This window comes from Atractosteus spatula, chromosome 25 (genome assembly GCF_055471065.1).
Source record: "Atractosteus spatula isolate fAtrSpa1 chromosome 25, fAtrSpa1.hap1, whole genome shotgun sequence".
NCBI classification, from domain to species: Eukaryota; Metazoa; Chordata; class Actinopteri; order Semionotiformes; family Lepisosteidae; genus Atractosteus; species Atractosteus spatula.
Genome location: NC_142730.1, coordinates 5,884,737 through 5,904,390, shown reverse-complemented (window position 1 = coordinate 5,904,390; position 19,654 = coordinate 5,884,737). Strand labels below are relative to the sequence as shown.

At 53.7% G+C, this 19,654-nt stretch overlaps 2 protein-coding genes across 2 annotated transcripts; one reads left to right on the top strand and one right to left on the bottom strand.

Annotated features, from left to right (window-relative positions):
- Window positions 1-120: 120 nt before the first annotated feature.
- msto1 (misato mitochondrial distribution and morphology regulator 1) lies at window positions 121-10,588 on the top strand. Its single transcript, XM_088905055.1, has 14 exons — window positions 121-1,267; window positions 2,250-2,385; window positions 2,786-2,855; window positions 2,984-3,059; window positions 3,149-3,206; window positions 3,487-3,649; window positions 4,480-4,597; window positions 4,844-4,978; window positions 5,283-5,435; window positions 5,518-5,649; window positions 5,880-6,064; window positions 7,887-7,991; window positions 8,329-8,444; window positions 8,644-10,588. Exons 1-14 carry the CDS (start codon window positions 1,184-1,186, stop codon window positions 8,883-8,885), a joined length of 1,773 nt encoding a protein of 590 aa, XP_088761181.1. The 5' UTR covers window positions 121-1,183; the 3' UTR covers window positions 8,886-10,588.
- A 2,551-nt stretch (window positions 10,589-13,139) lies between these two features.
- LOC148815220 (protein S100-A1-like) lies at window positions 13,140-16,054 on the bottom strand. Its single transcript, XM_088905054.1, has 3 exons — window positions 15,999-16,054; window positions 14,134-14,302; window positions 13,140-13,475 (listed from the first exon to the last, which is right to left on the bottom strand). The coding sequence occupies exons 2-3, from the start codon at window positions 14,269-14,271 to the stop codon at window positions 13,314-13,316; spliced, it is 300 nt and encodes a 99-aa protein (XP_088761180.1). The 5' UTR covers window positions 14,272-14,302; window positions 15,999-16,054; the 3' UTR covers window positions 13,140-13,313.
- Between the last annotated feature and the right edge of the window lie 3,600 nt (window positions 16,055-19,654).

The following is a 19,654-nucleotide window of genomic DNA, read 5'->3' as shown; positions in this document are numbered from 1 at the left end:
CTCTGTACGCGAGAAGAGATTATAACGATTATAACGCCACTTACTCAGTGTGCCGCGAAGCCTCCGTATGTGTCTCCCTCGCCGAGACGAGACGCGACGCAGGTGTGCCCAGGTGGAGCTGTTAAAGGCGCAGGCTTCTCTTAAAGGGGAGGTCTGGAAGGAAAAGCGTCCCCTCACTTCCCCGCAAAACAGAGAGAAACGTTAAGAGCAGAGGTGCCCCCTGGTGTCTGATCTGCCCGAGCGCTCATGTACCACCAGCCAGGGCCTCTGATTTTTATGAACAGCACAATTACTGATACTTCCTACCTGGCCTGGGGGTGATTTATAACTGTACTTGTAGTATTACTGATACCTCCTGTTTTGTTGAAAAAGATGTTATGTTAAGTTTCAGCCCCATTGAAAACAATATTAAAATTTCGTTTGTAATAAATTTAATTATTATACTGGCACGTTATCACATACATAAAATGAAGTGGTCTGGGAAGTACCCTGTGTTGGAGTATTTTAAAATGGAAGTAAAATGGTATTTGCAGACTATTTCGAAATGCAAAAATATGCAATATGAAAGCGGTGCGGACATTATTTTTATTTAATTTGTTTAATCTTTTTTCATAACTTGAATTTATGTAGTAATATGTACCCCTGACAATATTTTTGTTTTGAATTGTTATATGTACTCTTGTTTGTATTGTAATTTTTGTTCTTTTGTTAAGCATAAATAAAAATTAAAAAAATAATAATACTGTAGTCCACAACACAACTGGACTCTGTACATTCGTGAACCCGCCCCTAATTTTGAACCAATCCGAGCTCCTGCTTGCTCCTCTCCTCTGCCATCCAATTGGACAGCAGCTTTCTTCTCCATTCCAATCAGAGAGCTCGCTGCTCCACGTGTGTTTCCCTGGTGCCGTGCAACCAAACCCGTTGAGCGACAGGAAAAACTAGAACGTTCTGAAATACAACACTCTTAGCCAATCGCAATACGACGTGTCGCCCGTTAGCCAATCCCAGGGACTGAGACCTGTGCGTGGAGGTGGGGTCTTGTTTCGCAGCCTGGGGTTAGATTGAGAATCCTGTACTCACGGCCGGTGAGAGTTTACGCGAGCGTTCTGATATTATTTTATGAATTTTCCGAAGAAACATTTATATTTTTTCCCCGTTAGACGGATGTTTGTAGGGCACAATGGCAAGCGTGTGTCGCGAGGTTGTGACCCTGCAGCTGGGACATTTCTCAAACTATGTGGGGACCCACTGGTGGAATTTGCAGGTATTTAGTTAATTTAATATTTAATATGAACAAAATCAACATTAAGTTTATAGATGCGTAGTATTGTGTACAGGGTGACCACAGAATGAGAATATCCTGTCAGATTTGTATGGGCCGTGCCTGAGTCACCACTTTCTGTCAGCTCTGTTTTATACTGCGAGATGTCTAAATGTATATTGCATCAACTCTAAACTAGGTGCGAGTATTTAAGAAACTTGTACATTGAAATAGGTTTAGATATATCGGACCATTTCCTTTCAATTATTTAAATCCTGTTAATTAACAGATTATTTTTCTTAGTAGTCTTACATTTTTTTGTGAAAGAAAGAGACAACTTCATGGTGTTACGAATTGGAAAAGCAAACAGTTTGAAGTGCGACTTTAGTACTGGGCAGCAGAGTCTTAGCAAATCATAGCCCAGCAAGTTTTGAATTTCTAAATGAGGTGAAGAGGTTATGAATTTTCCTCTCCATAAAACCACATTTTCACATGAATTCTCCATCATTATTGTTCGTTTCAATTTAGTCCTTTATTTTACCAGCTAGGACAGTTGAAAGCAAAGTTTCTTTTTTAGTTAAATTTTCTCTATCAGTCTGGGACAGACAGAGAGCTGTAAAGGAGCACCAGTCTCTCTGTGATCTATGTCAGTGTTACAGATGGAGACACAGCCCTTATAGAGTCAGGATATTAATCTCACTGCCAGTCTGGGACAGACAGAGCTGTAAAGGAGCCCCAGTCTCACTGTGATCTGTGTCAGTGTTACAGGTAGAGACACAGCCCTTATAGAGTCAGGATATTAATCTCCCTGCCAGTCTGGGACAGACAGAGAGCTGTAAAGGAGCCCCAGTCTCACTGTCATCTGTGTCATAAGCACTTGTTAGAGAGAATTAACCTGGGAGAGTAGTGTAAGTGGCCCCAGGTTGTTTGAAAAAATCAAACAAACTTAATGAAAATCTCTGTTCTTCTTCACCCCCCTGTCCAGGATGCTGCTCTGTGCTACGACCCGGATTCCCACAGCCCCCCCAGCGAGTTGCTGAGTGATGTCCTATTCCGGGAGGGGGTCACATTGGGGGGACAGACCACCTACACCCCCCGCCTCATCACACTGGACCTCAAGGGTGGGCCTGACGCTCTGTGTGTGGCACTCTCAACTCTGCGATTCTTTTTTAAAGGAAGGGATATAAATGACCCACTCCAGGTTTTACAGTGCTGTCAGTCAGACTCCCAGTGCACAGCAGTCTGATCCACTCCAGGTTTTACAGTGCTGTCAGTCAGACTCCCAGTGCACAGCAGTCTGATCCACTCCAGGTTTTACAGTGCTGTCAGTCAGACTCCCAGTGCACAGCGGTCTGATCCACTCCAGGTTTTACAGTGCTGTCAGTCAGACTCCCAGTGCACAGCAGTCTGATCCACTCCAGGTTTTACAGTGCTGTCAGTCAGACTCCCAGTGCACAGCAGTCTGATCCACTGCAGGTCTTTAGTAGTTCTTCTTCCTTCATTGTCTCTCTCTTCCGACAGGAAGCCTCAGTACCTTGAGGCAGGAAGGCAGCCTCTATGAGACAGGGAAAGAAGTCAGAACTTTCACCTGGTGAGTCACCTTCTCTCTTATTGTGTGTGTTACTAGTAGTGTGTGTTGTTGACTGTGTGTGTTACTGGCAGTGTGTGTGTGTTGTGGGTGACTTGTGTCTTATTTGTAACCCTGTCTGTGTTCTTCAGGGAGGGAGAGGTGATGACCCACAGGGAGTCCCCCCCAGCAAAGAACTCCTTCCTCCAGGACCTTGACCGTTTGGATGTGAGTGTACCACAGCCCTCCCGGCCCATAACAAGGACTCCCCAGTCCTTGCTGCCTGTCCTGACTCCTGTAATTCCTTTTCTCTCCAGGAGGGGCAGCTGCTGGCCGAGGGAGACTTCTCTGCTACCCAGGCACAGGAAAGCGAGGGTGAGAGAGTCTCTTGTTTCTGTGGGGCCTTGCTCACAGCACTGAGCTCTTAGTGTTTCCAGCAAACCTGCCTCCAGGCCCTTAACGTTACTTACCAGCACAGCTGCTGCGCACTTTTGTAAACGACCAAAAACATCTGATATGCACAGTCCGAATATTAGAAACCGATTGGTTTTGGAAAATGACTTTATCTAAGATGTCATAAAAAGAAAGGGCTGGAGCTGGCTGGGGGAGGAGCTGTGCTGTGTGTCTGACGGACTCTCCTGATGTCGCCCGGAAGCTCTCTCGGCAGGCGGCATTGCCATGGCGACGGTGAACACCAGTCTGGAGCGCGCTCAGAAGCGGTACAGCCTGGAGGGCAGCGTGAGGGTGTGGTCTGACTTCCTGAGGGTCCACCTGCACCCCCGCAGCATGATGGTCATCAACCAGTACAACCACGACGGGTTAGTTATCTCTGAACCCATTAACCAGTACAACCAAGATGAACTAGTTATCTCTGAACCCATCAGCCAGCACAACCACCATGGACTAGATATCTCTGAACCTATCCACCAGTACAACCACAACAGGTTAGTTATCTCTATACCTGTTTACCAGTACAACCACAACAGGTTAGTTATCTCTGAACCCATTAACCAGTACAACCATGATGGGCTAGTTATCTCTGAACCCATTAACCAATACAACCACGATGGGTAAGCTCTAGCTAAACTACTTAACCAGCACAGCTGTGAGAGGTTAGTTATCTCCACATAAACATGCACAGCAGCAACTGGCTAGTTATATCTCAGTGTGAACACCAGTACCTCCACAATGGGTTAACTGACTCAACTAGTACACCAGTAAACCACCATGGGTTAGATATCTCTCTAAACTAGCCCTGTAGACCAGTGCAAGCATAATGAGCACCACAGCAATGCACAACAATCTCTCAACTAACAACTGTACAGTCATTTGTCAACCTTGATACCATTATGACCGCAACAATCATGACAAGTTAGCTGTTTCACTACTAGTAGAAACACAATGGGTTATTTACAAATTATAGGTAGTTCATCCACAATCATTACTCAGTACACTGAAGATTAGCTACAGTCATGTGCAGGTATAGAGGAATCTGATAACAGCACTCATCCATGGTGAGTCACTATCTCTTAACTAGTACAGAACTACAGCCGCAATGGGTTAGTTATCTCTGCGGTTCAGTGACCTAGTGTGCTGGGTCTGGGTGTGTTGAGCTGGACTCTCTCTCGGTGCCCACATGTCTGCGCAGGGAGTCGAATCGCTTGGAGGCGTTTGGCCAGGGGGAGGCGCTGTGCCGGTCCGCCACAGTACTGGAAGAGCTGGAGGACCGTCTGCACTTCTTTGTGGAGGAGTGCGACTACCTGCAGGTCGGTCTTCCCACCACTGGGTGGCGCTGTCTTGGCAAGCTGTACTGTAGGTGGAGTCCTTACATGGACACTCGTTGCCATGGCTTCCCCTTGACCGATCTGCTCACTTCTCAGTCCCAGCTAAGTGCTTCCTTTTCCTGTGTAACATTTTAAATGTTCTGTTAAATCACTGGATATTTAGTTTTGGTCCTATATGATATATAGTCACTATTGTATGGAGCAGTTCATATTGTTGTTCTTTCTCAGGGGTTCCAGGTGCTGTGCGACCTCCAAGATGGGTTTTCAGGTCTGGGGTCAGGGGTCACAGAGCTCCTTCATGACGCTTACGGAGGGAGAGGCATTTTCACATGGGGACTGGCTCCTGTCAGACACCCCGATACTGTGAGTCTGGCTGCCTGTCCGTGGTCAGTGTGTCAGTCTGTGGACCCGTCTCTCTCTGTCTCTCTACGTCTGTGGACCCGTCTCTCTCTCTGTCTGTCTCTTTGTCTGTGGACCCGTCTCTCTCTGTGTCTCTTTGTTTGTGGACCTGTCTCTCTCTGTCTCTCCCTATATCTCAGTCTCTCTCTTGTTCACTGTGTCCATCTCTGTACCTGTCTCTTGGTCAGTGGCTCAGTCTGTGAGTCAGTCAGTGGCTGTGACTGTGTTTTGTAGCCCTTGTCTGATGCTGTGTGTCGCTGTGTTGCAGAGCCCAGTGAAGGAGCTGTACCACCTGGTGAACTCCGCCCTCGGCCTGGTCAGCCTGTCCAACCACAGCTCCCTCTTCTGCCCCCTAACCCTGAGGGGCGGGCTCGGCCGATGCCCCGCTCCCCCGACCTCCTTCCCTCACCTGCAGTTTGACGTGAGTAACGCCACCCCCGAGCTGCTCACAGACAGACATGTCCTTCATGATTCCGGTTGTTAATCCTCCCTCTCTTTCCCAGTCCTCTCTGTGGTATCACTCCAGTGCAGTGCTGGCGGCGGCTCTGGACACCATGACTGTGCCCTACCGACAGACGCAGGGTGGCGGCCCCATGTGGCAGCTGTCGGACGCGCTGGCTGTCTCAGGCCGGAAGGTAAGGGGCCTGGGTTGGTGTGTCTGGAGCTGTTGGGTGAGATAAGAGTCATGACATCATACCAGACTCCCAGTGCACAGCAATCTGATCCACTCCAGGTTTTACAGTGCTGCCAGTCACAGACTCCCAGTGCACATCAGTCTGATCCACTCCAGGTTTTACAGTGTGTGCTGTATAAATGGCGGGTGATGTACTCTACTCCCCAATGAGCCCCCTTTTCTTGACTGCAGGTGGCAGCAGCCTACAGCGCACTTCCATTTCCCATGATGCTTGGCACCTCTCTCCCAGACACCCTGAGTAGCTATGGCGATTCGTTGCCATGGAGACCCCTGTCGGCCTGTGGGGAGCTGGGTGACGGGCAAAGCTTCGGCCAATCGGTGACCCTGAGGGGAATCGAGGCGCAGAGCCTGGTGAGGTGAGCAGGACCTGTAATCGTGACTCCATGGTAGGCTGATGAGATCGGTCCTGTGAGATCAGGCTGATGAGATCGGTCCTGTGAGATCAGGCTGATGAGATCAGGCTGATGAGATCGGTCCTGTGAGATCAGGCTGATGAGATCAGGCTGATGAGATCGGTCCTGTGAGATCGGTCCTGTGAGATCAGGCTGATGAATCCAGTCCTGCGAGATTGGTCCTGCGAGATCAGGCTGATGAATCCGGTCCTGCGAGATCAGGCTGATGAGATCGGTCCTGCGAGATCAGGCTGATGAGATCGGTCCTGCGAGATCAGGCTGATGAGATCGGTCCTGTGAGATCAGGCTGATGAATCCAGTCCTGCGAGATTGGTCCTGCGAGATCAGGCTGATGAATCCGGTCCTGCGAGATCAGGCTGATGAGATCGGTCCTGCGAGATCAGGCTGATGAGATCGGTCCTGTGAGATCAGGCTGATGAATCCAGTCCTGCGAGATTGGTCCTGCGAGATCAGGCTGATGAATCCGGTCCTGCGAGATCAGGCTGATGAGATCGGTCCTGCGAGATCAGGCTGATGAGATCGGTCCTGCGAGATCAGGCTGATGAGATCGGTCCTGTGAGATCAGGCTGATGAATCCGGTCCTGCGAGATCAGGCTGATGAGATCGGTCCTGCGAGATCAGGGTGATGAGATCGGTCCTGCGAGATTGGTCCTGCGAGATCAGGCTGATGAGATCGGTCCTGTGAGATCAGGCTGATGAGATCGGTCCTGCGAGATCAGGCTGATGAATCCGGTCCTGTGAGATCAGGCTGATGAATCCGGTCCTGCGAGATCAGGCTGATGAGATCGGTCCTGCGAGATCAGGCTGATGAGATCGGTCCTGCGAGATCAGGGTGATGAGATCAGGGTGATGAGATCGGTCCTGCGAGATCAGGCTGATGAGATCGGTCCTGCGAGATCAGGCTGATGAGATCGGTCCTGCGAGATCAGGCTGATGAATCCGGTCCTGCGAGATTGGTCCTGTGAGATCAGGCTGATGAGATCGGTCCTGCGAGATCAGGCTGATGAATCCGGTCCTGCGAGATCAGGCTGATGAGATCGGTCCTGCGAGATCAGGCTGATGAGATCGGTCCTGCGAGATCAGGCTGATGAGATCGGTCCTGCGAGATCAGGCTGATGAATCCGGTCCTGCGAGATTGGTCCTGTGAGATCAGGCTGATGAGATCGGTCCTGCGAGATCAGGCTGATGAGATCGGTCCTGCGAGATCAGGCTGATGAGATCGGTCCTGTGAGATCAGGCTGATGAATCCGGTCCTGCGAGATCAGGCTGATGAGATCGGTCCTGCGAGAGCAGGCTGATGAGATCGGTCCTGCGAGATCAGGCTGATGAATCCGGTCCTGTGAGATCAGGCTGATGAATCCGGTCCTGCGAGATCAGGCTGATGAGATCGGTCCTGCGAGATCAGGGTGATGAGATCGGTCCTGCGAGATTGGTCCTGCGAGATCAGGCTGATGAGATCGGTCCTGCGAGATCAGGCTGATGAATCCGGTCCTGCGAGATTGGTCCTGCGAGATCAGGCTGATGAATCCGGTCCTGCGAGATTGGTCCTGTGAGATCAGGCTGATGAATCCGGTCCTGCGAGATCAGGCTGATGAGATCGGTCCTGCGAGATCAGGCTGATGAGATTGGTCCTGTGAGATCAGGCTGATGAATCCAGTCCTGGAAGATTAATCCGGTGCCTCTGGGCCTATAAGAGGAGTTGTTGAAGTAGCAGATTGTGGTTTTCTGCCTGCGGTAACCTTGGCTGTGCTGTGTGTGCCCGCAGTGCGCTGGCCCCCGGGACACGCCCCTCCACCCCTCTGCACACCTGCAGCTCTGGAGAGGAGGTGCTGGCGAGCTTCGTGTGGAGACACTACCCCTCGACCCCAGTGTGAGTAACCCGCCGCAGCACGGGGAGTCTGAGGGGTGGCTGCACACTGCCTCACCTGTCTGTTTACCTTTCCTGTCTCCCTGCCTCGTTCATCTGCCTCGCCTGTCTCCCTGCCTCGTTCATCTGCCTCGCCTGTCTCCCTGCCTCGTTCATCTGCCTCGCCTGCCTCCCTGCCTCGTTCATCTGCCTCGCCTGCCTCCCTGCCTCGTTCATCTGCCTCGCCTGTCTCCTTGCCTCTCCTGTCTGCCTGTCTTTCTGCCTTCCACCTCACCTGCCTCTCCTGTCTACCTGTCTTGTCTGCCTGACTGCCTGTCCCTCTCTCTCTCTTCATCTCCAGGGCGGTCCACTGGATCTCCAGCCCCTGTAAACTGACCCCCCCGTTCCCCCAGATCTTTAGCCCCACCCTGGGGGTGACGGGCTTGCTGGAGCCGAGCCCCCGCGCCCCACAGACAGGTGAGTCTGCCTGTCGGCCTGCTGGCTTCGGGTACCTGCCTGTCTGTCTGGTACCTGCCCGTCTGTGCTGTATCTCTGCCCGTCTGTGCTGTATCTCTGCCCGTCTGTGCTGTATCTCTGCCCGTCTGTGCTGTATCTCTGTCTGTGTCTCTGCCCGTCTGTGCCTCGCTCCTGACCTCCTGCCCCTCTCTGCCCCCAGCGGTGGGCAGTGTCCCGGTGCTGTCGTCTCTCCAGTCCACGCCAGCGCTGCACCCCTGCCTGACCGACCTGTGGCGGGCCGCCAGCGCCCAGGACCCCCGCCGCCTCGCCAGCTTCCTGGGCGCGGGCACAGAGCAGGGCGACCTGCAGGAGGCGCTGGAGGACCTCCGCACTCTGGCGCAGTGCTACAGGGGCATCTTGGAGCCCAGCCCCCTCGGCTCCTCGGAGGATGAGTCCGACTGAACACAGGTCGGCCTGGGAAATTTTCAAACACTGAGATCAGACTGCAGGCGTGCGTCATTGTCACTGAAGCGCGTATTGACGAGCCCGGAAACGCCCTGGTCCTCCGCGGTCAGCTCGCGCCTCGCCGCGTGTGCCCTGTCCGGGTGTCACTGGGGAATCCACACTGGGCCGGCCGGCGTGCTCGAGCTCCTTCTCCGCCACTGTGCGTCCGGCTCTGGAGAGCTCATCGGCCGGGGGGATCTCGGCAGCTGTCTTGTGTTCCCAGATTTGTCCAGTGTGGAATGCCCAAGGAGCCCGGCATTCGGACTTTGTACCGGCTCGACCCAGGCGGACTCTTCCCTGTTGGCACCCGTCGGTCAGACGGTCCGGATGGCGTTTTCAGTTTGTTTCCACACAGGGGCGTGGCTCCTTGGTCCGCGGTTCGATTCAAGCCTGGGGCATTCTGTGTGGAGTTTGCATGTTCCCCTCCTGTCCATAGCTTTAGGGTATACTGGTTTCCTCCCACTTCCCAAAGATCAGGATAAGTGGCCCCCCAGATGCTTGAGTCCCGCACACGGACTGGTGTCCCATCCAGGGACTGTCCATCCTGCCCTTCAGCCCACTCTCTGCGAGGCCGGGCTCTGGCTCAGCACGACCCTGGACCGGACTGAGCAGCTGGGTGTGTCTTCCAGAGGTTCTGCTGAGTCATCTCCAGAGCCAGGTGGTGCTGACTCACTCTTCCGCTTGGGGGCTCTTCAGAAGGACTGATATCTCAGCTCGGTCTCTGTGTCTCCTACCAGATCAGGACTAAATCGCTTTCTGATGTTAAATCTGCTTGCGACACCAGAAAATTTACTGGCTCTTTTAGGCACAACCTGGCTGTACTGAGCTCTCAGGGCTCTGCAGTAATGCAGTGCTCTGTGCTGTCCTGTGCTCTGTGGGAGTGAGTGCTCTGTGCTGTCCTGTGCTCTGCAGTAATGCAGTGCTCTGTGCTGTCCTGTGCTCTGCAGTAATGCAGTGCTCTGTGCTGTCCTGTGCTCCTTGGGAGTGAGTGCTCTGTGCTGTCCTGTGCTCTGTGGGAGTGAGTGCTCTGTGCTGTCCTGTATGCTACAGGAGTGCAGTGTTCTGTGCTGTCCTGTATGCTACGGGAGTGCGGTGCTCTGTGCTGTCCTGTGCTCTGTGGGAGTGCGGTGCTCTGTGCTGTCCTGTGCTCTGTGCTGTCCTGTGCTCTGTGGGAGTGCGGTGCTTTGTGCTGTCCTGTGCTCTGTGGGAGTGCGGTGCTCTGTGCTGTCCTGTGGTCTGAGGGAGTGCGGTGCTCTGTGCTGGCCTGTGCTCTGTGGGAGTGAGTGCTCTGTGCTGGCCTGTGCTCTGTGGGAGTAAGTGCTCTTTGATGTCCTGTGCTCTGCAGTAATGCAGTGCTCTGTGCTGCCCTGTGCTCCTTGGGAGTGACTGTTCTGTGCTGTCCTGTGCTCTATGGGAGTGAGTGCTCTGTGCTGTCCTGTATGCTACAGGAGTGCAGTGCTCTGTGCTGTCCTGTGCTCTGTGGGAGTGCGGTGCTCTGTGCTGTCCTGTGCTCTGTGGGAGTGCGGTGCACTGCAAGGGAATGCATTGAACATGTAGTTCTGTGTTCATTCTGCACTCTGCTTTTTCTATTAATATCTATAATCCTGGCTGACTTAAGACCTTTAAATACATTTAAAATAAAGCTTTACATGAAACCATGATTTAACTATAATCATCACTGTTAGTAGCGATAGCTGTCTTTTTGGTACCATTTTTACTCCTGAAGCGCTTCGAGGTGGCCTGGTAGTGAGGGCGTATTCCTGGCTCCCGGTTTAAACCTTTGGACAGCGGATCTGCACGTACCGAACACGACCACAAGAGGGAGACAGAGCTCAAGAAATCCGCGGTTCCGCTGATCGTGTCGTGTGTTCGGAGTCGGTCTGCCTTGTTCGCGGATAACAAATTTTCGACGACACTGGGGTTCTGCGCTGTGCACCCTGTTTAAAAGCAACTAATCCTTAAACATGCAAGCAGCCGAACACCCCCCCTCCCCAACATCGACACGTGCGACCTTACTGCTGCGAACCACACCCGCGAGCCCGCGGAGAGGTGAGAGGCTGCGCCACCTGTCAATCATCCCGGCTCGAGCTGCGGGACGTGGCAACCAGAGATGAGTCACGAGGACACAGTAACAACGCAGAACAGAGCGAGTCAGGAAGAGTAAGAATAGCGCACTGAATCAAACACTGTGTGTGTGTGAGTAGTGAGTATTCTTGAGGGTGTGACCTTCCCTGTGGGAGTACTCTAGAGTGTGAGAGTAGTGAGTATTCTTGAGGGTGTGAACTTCCCTGTGGGAGTACTCTAGAGTGTGAGAGTAGTGAGTATTCTTGAGGGTGTGAGCTTCCCTGTGGGAGTACTCTAGAGTGTGAGAGTAGTGAGTATTCTTGAGGATGTGAGCTTCCCTGTGGGAGAACTCTGGAGTTTGTGAGTATTCCTGAGTGTGGGAACCTCCCTGTGGGAGTACTTTGGAGTGTGGGAGTACTCTTGAGTGTATGTGCCTATTTTTAGGAGTACTCTGGAGTGTGTGAGTATTCTTGAGTGTGTGAGCCTGCCTGTGGGAGTACTCTGGAGTGTGGGAGTACTCTTGAGTGTATGTGCCTATTTGTAGGAGTACTCTGTAGTGTGTGAGTATTCTTGAGTGTGGGAACCTCCCTGTTGGAGTACTCTGGAGTGTGTGTGTGTGTGTGTGTGTGTGTGTGTGTGTGGGGGGGGAAACGTGAGTGTGAGTTTTGAGAGTATAAGCGTGCCTTGTGAGTAGAGCTGCTTGTGGGTGGCTGTGGTGAAGTGGTTGGAGCAGTAATTCTCTTAAGGAAACACTTCCCCGTTTCAATCATGACGAGCAGAGAAAGAAAGAAGACAAAGAAAAGAGAGATTACTGTAGACCTGTAACACACTGGCCGACATGCAGCTGCCGCATGGGCGGGTTAGGACCTACAATACAGAGGCTTTTAACTCTGCTGCCCCGAATAAAAAGCCCTCTTGAACAGTAAGCCGATACGCTTTTTATTTTTTCTTCCGCGGTCGATTTTTAGCAACAGTTTCTCCTGCTTAATATCTCCGGCAGTGAGCGCGACGGCACTGCCACGGGATGCGTCCGTTTCTCCCAGCTGACGAGTTCATGTTTCGTTCACTCGGCAGTGGGTTGCCGGTTTCGGGCATCAGTTCCTGGAGAAGTTCGTGTTCTGTGATCAGGAGGCGCTGCCGGCCCGGGGTCTGAACGTGTCCCTGAAAGGGTTAGGGATTTGGGGAAGTTACTGGTTTGGCCTTCTTGCGGTGAGCTGTGGTTTCTTTCAGCAGCCTTTATATTATGTAACCTTTGCCTACAGTATATATTTTTTTGTTACATGCATATTATCCATCTATCTATATAAACGCGTGAAGTGGGGACAGTATGGAGTTTACGAAGACTTTCAATAAACATCATCAGCCAGCAGGCACGATTTTCAATTGCAATCCGTTTTCCGATGGAGCAGGTCGATGACGTCAGTGGGATCGGGGTCAGGCGGTGCGCCTGCGCACTGAAGGTGTGTGTGTGTGTATGTGTCGGGGGGGGGTCCTTCTCCGAGCTTTTCTGGTTACACCGATGAAGACCGGTGTTGCCAAATCAGTAATAATGAGCAAATCATCTCCTTGCTGTTCCCCAGGCTGTGACAGGAAATCACAAAGGGCTACGACACTGCTGAGTCCCCCTCCCCCTGGTAGACTGGAAGTTGTTCTGATCCCGCGCCTAGATTGATCAAAGTATTTCTTGCCGTCTGTGCTTCTCTAGGTGAATGTTTTGACCGCTTGCTTCTCATCCCTAACCTGTACAGAGCTCGAACCCTTAACCCCCACTGCTGCCAGAACCCCATTTTCAAAATCCTCAACTGGGCTTCAGCAGTGAAACAAGAGCCCATAGAGGCCACACCTGGTACCAGTATTTAAAATGAAAGGGCAGGAGGCACTATACACAAAGGGCAGCAGGTGTGTGGAACAAGCTGCCCAGCCAGGTTATAAAAAGCCAAGACCCTGGCTTTGATCAAGACATGTTTGATTGCTCCTTAATTGATCTTCTCATGCAAACAGGCTGGACGGGCCACCGAGAGTGAGGTTGTTAGTGAGCCTACGGCCCAGTTACTTGTTGCGCCCCCTTCCACCTCGGCTCTCGGGTGTCTAGAACATTACAAAAAAAAAGATTCCAGCCCACAGCTGTACAAAGAGACAAACCATCCATTTCAGGGAGATATGAAAATATTTTTATTATTTTTTTTCTTCGTATACAGTGTCAAAGGTGGGCTGAAAAAAAGAAACAGCTCTTGTTTGAAAACCAGGTGCACAGCTGGAGGAGGGGGTTGTGGGTTATCAGACTGTGTGCAGTACTGGAGGACCAGAGGCAGGGGGCGCTGTTCATTTCTTTCCACCCTTCTTCTGGTAGTCCACGAAGAAGTCGTTGCAGGCCACGCTCAGGGCGCCCACCATGGTGACGTACTCCTGGAAGTCCACCTCGCCGCTTTTGTCATGGTCCAGGGCACCGAAGATTTTATCAATGGCAGCCTTGTCATTGGCTTTCTGTGGGGGAAAACAGGGAGGGAGATTAATTAACTGGACCAATTTGCATCTTAATTAGCCCAGATGGCAACCTCCAGCCTGCCAACTGAAGATCCCGTCCATCAGAACGGGCCCAGGGGCTCGTTAGAACGGGCAGGCTGCCACACGCGCCCTGGGTCACCCTCACGGACTGCAGAGGGCGCCAGAGGAGCAGAACTTCTCGGGCTGCCACAGCCCCGTGCCAGGCTTTCAGCACTCGGCGTCGCCCCGGTGTGCAGCGTGTACGCACGCGAGTGTGCAAGTAAGCCATGTGTGCAGCTGGGTGGGTTTGTGCAGTGCAAACTATGGGTGTGTGCAGCTGTGGGTGTGGGGGTGGGGGTGGGGGCGTGTGTGCAGCAGTGTGAACGGCGGGTGTGGGCGTGTTAGTGTGTAGTGTTAGTATGCAGCAGTGTGAACGATGGGTGAGCAGCAGTGCGGGCGTGTGAAGCAGTGCGAATGGCAGGTGTGTGCGTGTGTGCAGCACTGTGAACGGCGGGTGAGCAGCAGTGTGTGCGTGTGTGCAGCACTACGAACGGCGGGTGAGCAGCAGTGTTAGTGTGCAGTGTGTGTGCAGCACTGCGAACGGCGGGTGAGCAGCAGTGTTAGTGTGCAGTGTGTGTGCGAGAGTGTGAGCACTCACCCCCAACAGATCCCCCAGCTCGTTCGTCAGCAGGTCCTTCAGCTCCGCCTTGCTCAGGGTGTACTTGTCCCCCTCCTTCCCAGAGTACTTGTGGAAGGCGTCGATCAGCAAGGCCATGGCCTGTTGTATAGCACTCATCGTGGCGGAGAGAGAGAGAGAGAGGCACGGGCTGCAGAGACAGACAGGCATCGCTGTGAGAGCAGGCTGCCATTACCCGACTATCGGTGTCGCCGGACTCCACACCTGACAGGCGGGTCCTTCCCACTGTGTCAGAAACCCTTTCTAGCATCGGCTTCACTAGCAGACTCAAGACAAAGCGCTGGGGAGGTTTAAAAGCGAACATCAGAACACTGAGCCCCAGGGGCGCTCCGCCGTGAACGAGACCGGTCGGAAGATGGGGGGAGGTGGGCGGGCGATGATCACCACAGAGCAGCGGAGCCCATCTGTCCATTTACCCACTGGGCTTGTTTGATTGTTGGTAGCTAAGTGACCCCCAGGATTTCCAGAGCATCAGATTCAACATGGCTGGGCACCCTGTTCCACACTCCCACCACCCTCAGTGTAAAGGCAGTTCTCAGTGCCCTTCCCTGTAGTTTCTGCTCGTGTCCTCTGGTTGCTACTTGACGGTCGGTTCTGAAGGTGTCCATTCGGCGGAGTCGGGTTCCTGAACACCCGAACCTGAAAGTGACCAAGCTTAGGGTCCGGCGTGGCCGGTTTGTGGTGCAGAACCCAAGCCCAGGAGAGCTCGGTTTTGGTGCAGAACCCAAGCCCAGGACAGTTCAACACTGTGCACACCCTGGAGAGCCCGACGGCGCCACCCACCGTTAAGACGCGGCGACGACGGCATTAGCGAACTGCAGGAAGGCGTCTCATGGGTTCAAGCCGGAGTAAAATAAAGAAAATGTCGTCTCTCTTTAACAACCGCGGTGAAACCCCGCGGAGCCTCTCCGGCTGTCCGTCCGTCCGGCCCCCAGGGGGCGCCACGCCCAGCCGGCGGCGCTGCTCTGCGCTCTGGTGCCGCTTTCAGCTGGGGGGGTTAATTAACGAGGAGGTGTGTAGGGCGTCGTCTGCCAGACGTGGCTGCCGTGTGATCTACCAAAGCCTGATAGATTCACCCCCCCACTCCAGGGTGTGGCACACAACACGTACGGGACTATTACTCACAAAGCTCTGGGCCAGGGGCGTTTCGCTCCGAGGGAGAAGTTACCCGGCCTCTCTGTCTCTCTCCCCCTGCAACTGTCGCTCCTCTCAAGCTGGCTACAACCCCCCCCCGCCATCTCTGCCTCTCCCGACGAGCCGTGATCCCGCACCTGCGGCCCTGGGCTCACTGGATCGCTCGGAATCCTGCGGAGACGCAGGCTCTGGGAAAGCGCGCTGTGCTCTGCCGAGGGAGGAGGGAGGCAGACCCGCCTGGACCGCAGCCAGCATTCCGGAGCCCTGACTGGGCGGCCCGGCCCCCCCCAACCTCCTCCTCCCGGCGTCAACGCAGCCTGACTCCGGGGGGGAATACACTTTCTCCAAAGGCAACGACTTCTACCGAGTCTCGTTCCACTCCGCCGTCTCCAGCCCCCGGGAAGCTCACAGCTTCGCGGGAGGAGAGAGGAGGCGAGACTCGGTGCCAGTTCGTCACAGGAGAGCAGAGGGAGAGCGCAGAGCCGGAGAAAGAGCACTGAGAGAAGTACAGAGGGAGGGAGCAACAGTTCTCCCAAACTCGTCTGGACTCTCCGACTTTTGTTTTTTGTAATTGCACCAAAGGTGCTGACTCCGCAAAGCGGGGCGCCGCCGAGTGGGGCTCCCCTACAGCGACAACGCCCCACGCCGCGAGGCAGACACGGAAACGCGGCGAGGGCGCGGAGGAGACTCACCTGGTCAGAAGAGCGGAGGACAGGCGAAGGGAGTGAGGAGGACCGGGCGGGCTCGCCCTTAAATAGGCTCGAGTCCGCTCCCCGCCCCCCTGGCTCCCCGCCCCCCGGCCGCTGGGAGGGCGGTTAGCCGGGCCTGTGGCCTGCAGGCGGTGCCGTGTGACTCGCTGCTCGCGTCTCCCGAGTCCGTCCTCCAGCGCTTCAAGTAAATCAAGTTCAAAGAGCTTTACTGGCGCGACCGATGGATGACAAGCGCTGCCAGCGCAGACCCAGCTAACACGAGACCTGCAGGCATTTACAGTACAACGTACTGCTGCACATGTGCGCTACCGCTCGCTCTTCGCCTTCCCCCTTGTCTCACGTCTTTCGGAGCTCGGAGAGATCCGGGGCTCCCCTCTCCGGCTCGCGCGGACGGAACTGGGGTGCGGAATTGATTGGGGTGGGGGGCGGGGAGAGACCCCGGCGCGCTCTGCTCTTTAGCTGCTTGGAAGCGAGTTGCTTCGGGTGTCTGCTATCCCTGTAAGAGAGTCTGGGGTGTGGGCTCCCCCTGCCTGAGAGCTTGGGGTGTGAGATACCTCTGTACGAGAGTTTGGGGTGTGGGCTCCCCCTGCCTGAGAGCGTGGGGTGTGAGATACCTCTGTAAGAGAGTTTGGGGTGTGGTCTCCCCCTGCCTGAGAGCTTGGGGTGTGAGATACCTCTGTACGAGAGTTTGGGGTGTGGTCTCCCCCTGCCTGAGAGCTTGGGGTGTGAGATACCTCTGTAAGAGAGTTTGGGGTGTGGTCTCCCCCTGCCTGAGAGCTTGGGGTGTGAGATACCTCTGTAAGAGAGTTTGGGGTGTGGGCTCCCCCTGCCTGAGAGCTTGGGGTGTGAGATACCTCTGTACGAGAGTTTGGGGTGTGGTCTCCCCCTGCCTGAGAGCTTGGGGTGTGAGATACCTCTGTAAGAGAGTTTGGGGTGTGGTCTCCCCCTGCCTGAGAGCTTGGGGTGTGAGATACCTCTGTAAGAGAGTTTGGGGTGTGGGCTCCCCCTGCCTGAGAGCTTGGGGTGTGAGATACCTCTGTAAGAGAGTTTGGGGTGTGGTCTCCCCCTGCCTGAGAGCTTGGGGTGTGAGATACCTCTGTACGAGAGTTTGGGGTGTGGGCTCCCCCTGCCTGAGAGCTTGGGGTGTGAGATACCTCTGTAAGAGAGTTTGGGGTGTGGGCTGCCCCTGTCTGAAAGCCTGGGGTGTGAGTTACCCCTGTTCGAGGGCTGTTGCTCGCCATGTTGTCAGGAATCTCTGAGTCACAGCACCTGGGCGGTGGGGTGGGGCGCCTGGGGATCTTTTCAGCGGTGGGGTGTTTTTTTTTTAAAAAGGAGATTCCCGTGCTCTTTGAAGAGTTCCGTAAACATTTCATTAAAGTCCAACAGTCACGTCTTTATTCTTTTTCATGCCTTTGTTTAGGGAAAGGCAGGAGTGCCTTTTTTTAAAGGCTCCCCCTCCCCCCCAGCCCAGTTTGGAATCGGCAGTTGTGTGTCCAGGTGTGAGCCCCCCCCCCCGTCTTTTCGATCCCTGTCCCCCGCTGGAGAGAGCAGCCCGTCTAACCTGTTCGCTGAGCTCGTTCGGTAATCGGCTTGTGGATCATCTCCAGGTGGCGCAATGGCTGGCTTGCTTGCTCCATGCTCCCGCAACTCTCTGTGTCAAGCGGCACCTCCTGCTGGTTCTGGAGGAGCCCGCTGGGCCGATTTCGTCCGTGGCCTTTGAGGTCTTTGCGATGACAGCCCGCTGTGTCCTGATCCGGACCTGAACCAGAACTGACTGGGACCTGACCTAGACCCAGTTTGGGCCGTCGAAGTCAACCCCCTGTCGGCAGGCAGAGTTGGGGTGCACCTGTGGTGCCCCAGTTTTCTGCCTGTATTGACAGTCCCCACACTAGGCAGGGGTTATTGGCACCTACCAGAGCATTGAGTTTATTATTATTATTTTATTATTAGGTTTATTATTAGGACTTATGTGTACCCATTTATACCACTGAGTATCTTATGCAATGCCTCAGGGGTACTGCAGCTGTGCCTCCTGCTGGGATTTGAACCCAGAACCTCCCAGTGACAAGTCTCGCTGACCCCCCGATTCTCTCGCTCCAGCCCCCCTCCTGCTGCCCCTCTTTTCTCCCGCTTGCCCCCCGGCGAGGGGGACCCCGCGCACGGCCTGCGGGTCTGGCTCCAGGCGGAGTGGGTCGAGCAGACCGGGCCTGCTGGTTAATCCAGGGCGCAGCCCGGGCGTGGCGCCCTGCGGTGGCGCCGGAGAGGGGAGAATAAGAATAAGAGGCTATTGTGTAGTCCGGTATATAATAGCGTTTGTACTGTATAGTACAGCCGGCTCTACTACAGCACGTTATTGTATAGTACAGTATATTGTAGTATCACATAGTTCAGTATACTACACCATTTGTATTGTATTACACAGTCCAGCAAGAATGGCATGTTATTGTATAGTTCAAGTAGGGAGCTGCGTCAGCATGCGAAGGCTGCAAAGGAACCAGTAAAGGTTTATTCCAGGCTGGAAAGAGAAGGAAAGAAACACAACGTTTCGGCTGTGGAGCCTTCTTCAGGTGTGGCTCTCTTCTCTTTTCAGCAGGAATAAACTTTTACCAGTTCCTTTGCATGTTATTGTATAGTGCGGTATATTATTGTATCACATGATCCAGTATACCATACCATTTATTTAGTATTGTATTACACAGCCTAGTGTAGAGCAGCATAGAGTAAGATGTTATCGCGTAGCCCAGTATATGATAGCGTTCGTACTGTATAGTACAGCCAGCTTTACGACTGCGTGTTTCACCACGTGCACTGTGGAATACGGCCCAGTACAGCAGGCTACAGCATAGCTGTGGACTGCGTCATTGGCTCCAGTCTGTCCTCTGTTCCTCGCCAAATGGTGCTGTAGCTCCTCACGTGCATCGAATTAGCAAACTGCTTTCCCTACCCTTGAATGATTCCGGGGGGGTGTACCAAAACTCTAGTTTCTTTCTTATCGGAAACCCTGGAGAAAAGGGCTTCGAAACAACAGCCCGACAGCAGACGCACAAGAGGACTGGTTCAAAGGCCCGATGGAAGATCAGGTTTATTACTGCCGTGTTAACTTTTGCAGAGTGTAAGCTTACACCCACAGTGTACTGTAGCAAATATGCAGGAGATACCACAGGCTTGCAGGCACACACAGTGAGCACAATAGCTCTTACTCGAACACTGCCACGCCTTTCCCATGAGTCAGCTCCCCCCAGGGCTTCGCTGGGCCTGAACACTCCTGCTGAGCGCAGGCCGCAGAGAGCAGATCGGTCTGCGCTGCTGTGACAGAGCCCGAATGGAGCAGTACCAACAGGCTGGGGCAAATGCAGTAGTTGCCCCCCACCTCTCTCTCTCCTTCTCTACCCCCTTATCTGTATCTTCACATGAACACTCCTTCATCATCATCAGAGCTGGAGAGTCACTGTACAGACACTCAGTCCAGCTCCTCTGTATCTTCACATGAACACTCCTTCATCATCATCAGAGCTGGAGAGTCACTGTACAGACACTCAGTCCAGCTCCTCTGTATCTTCACATGAACACTCCTTCATCATCATCAGAGCTGGAGAGTCACTGTACAGACACTCAGTCCAGCTCCTCTGTATCTTCAC

Coding starts and splice junctions, on each gene's coding strand:
- msto1 (XM_088905055.1), top strand. CDS start 1,184: ATGGCAAGCGTGTGTCGCGAGGTTGTGACCCTGCAGCTGGGACATTTC. Junction 3,060..3,148: donor AGGACCTTGACCGTTTGGAT/GTGAGTGTACCA, acceptor TTTTCTCTCCAG/GAGGGGCAGCTGCTGGCCGA. Junction 8,445..8,643: donor CCCCCGCGCCCCACAGACAG/GTGAGTCTGCCT, acceptor CTCTGCCCCCAG/CGGTGGGCAGTGTCCCGGTG.
- LOC148815220 (XM_088905054.1), bottom strand. CDS start 14,271: ATGAGTGCTATACAACAGGCCATGGCCTTGCTGATCGACGCCTTCCAC. Junction 13,476..14,133: donor AGCTGGGGGATCTGTTGGGG/GTGAGTGCTCAC, acceptor TTTCCCCCACAG/AAAGCCAATGACAAGGCTGC.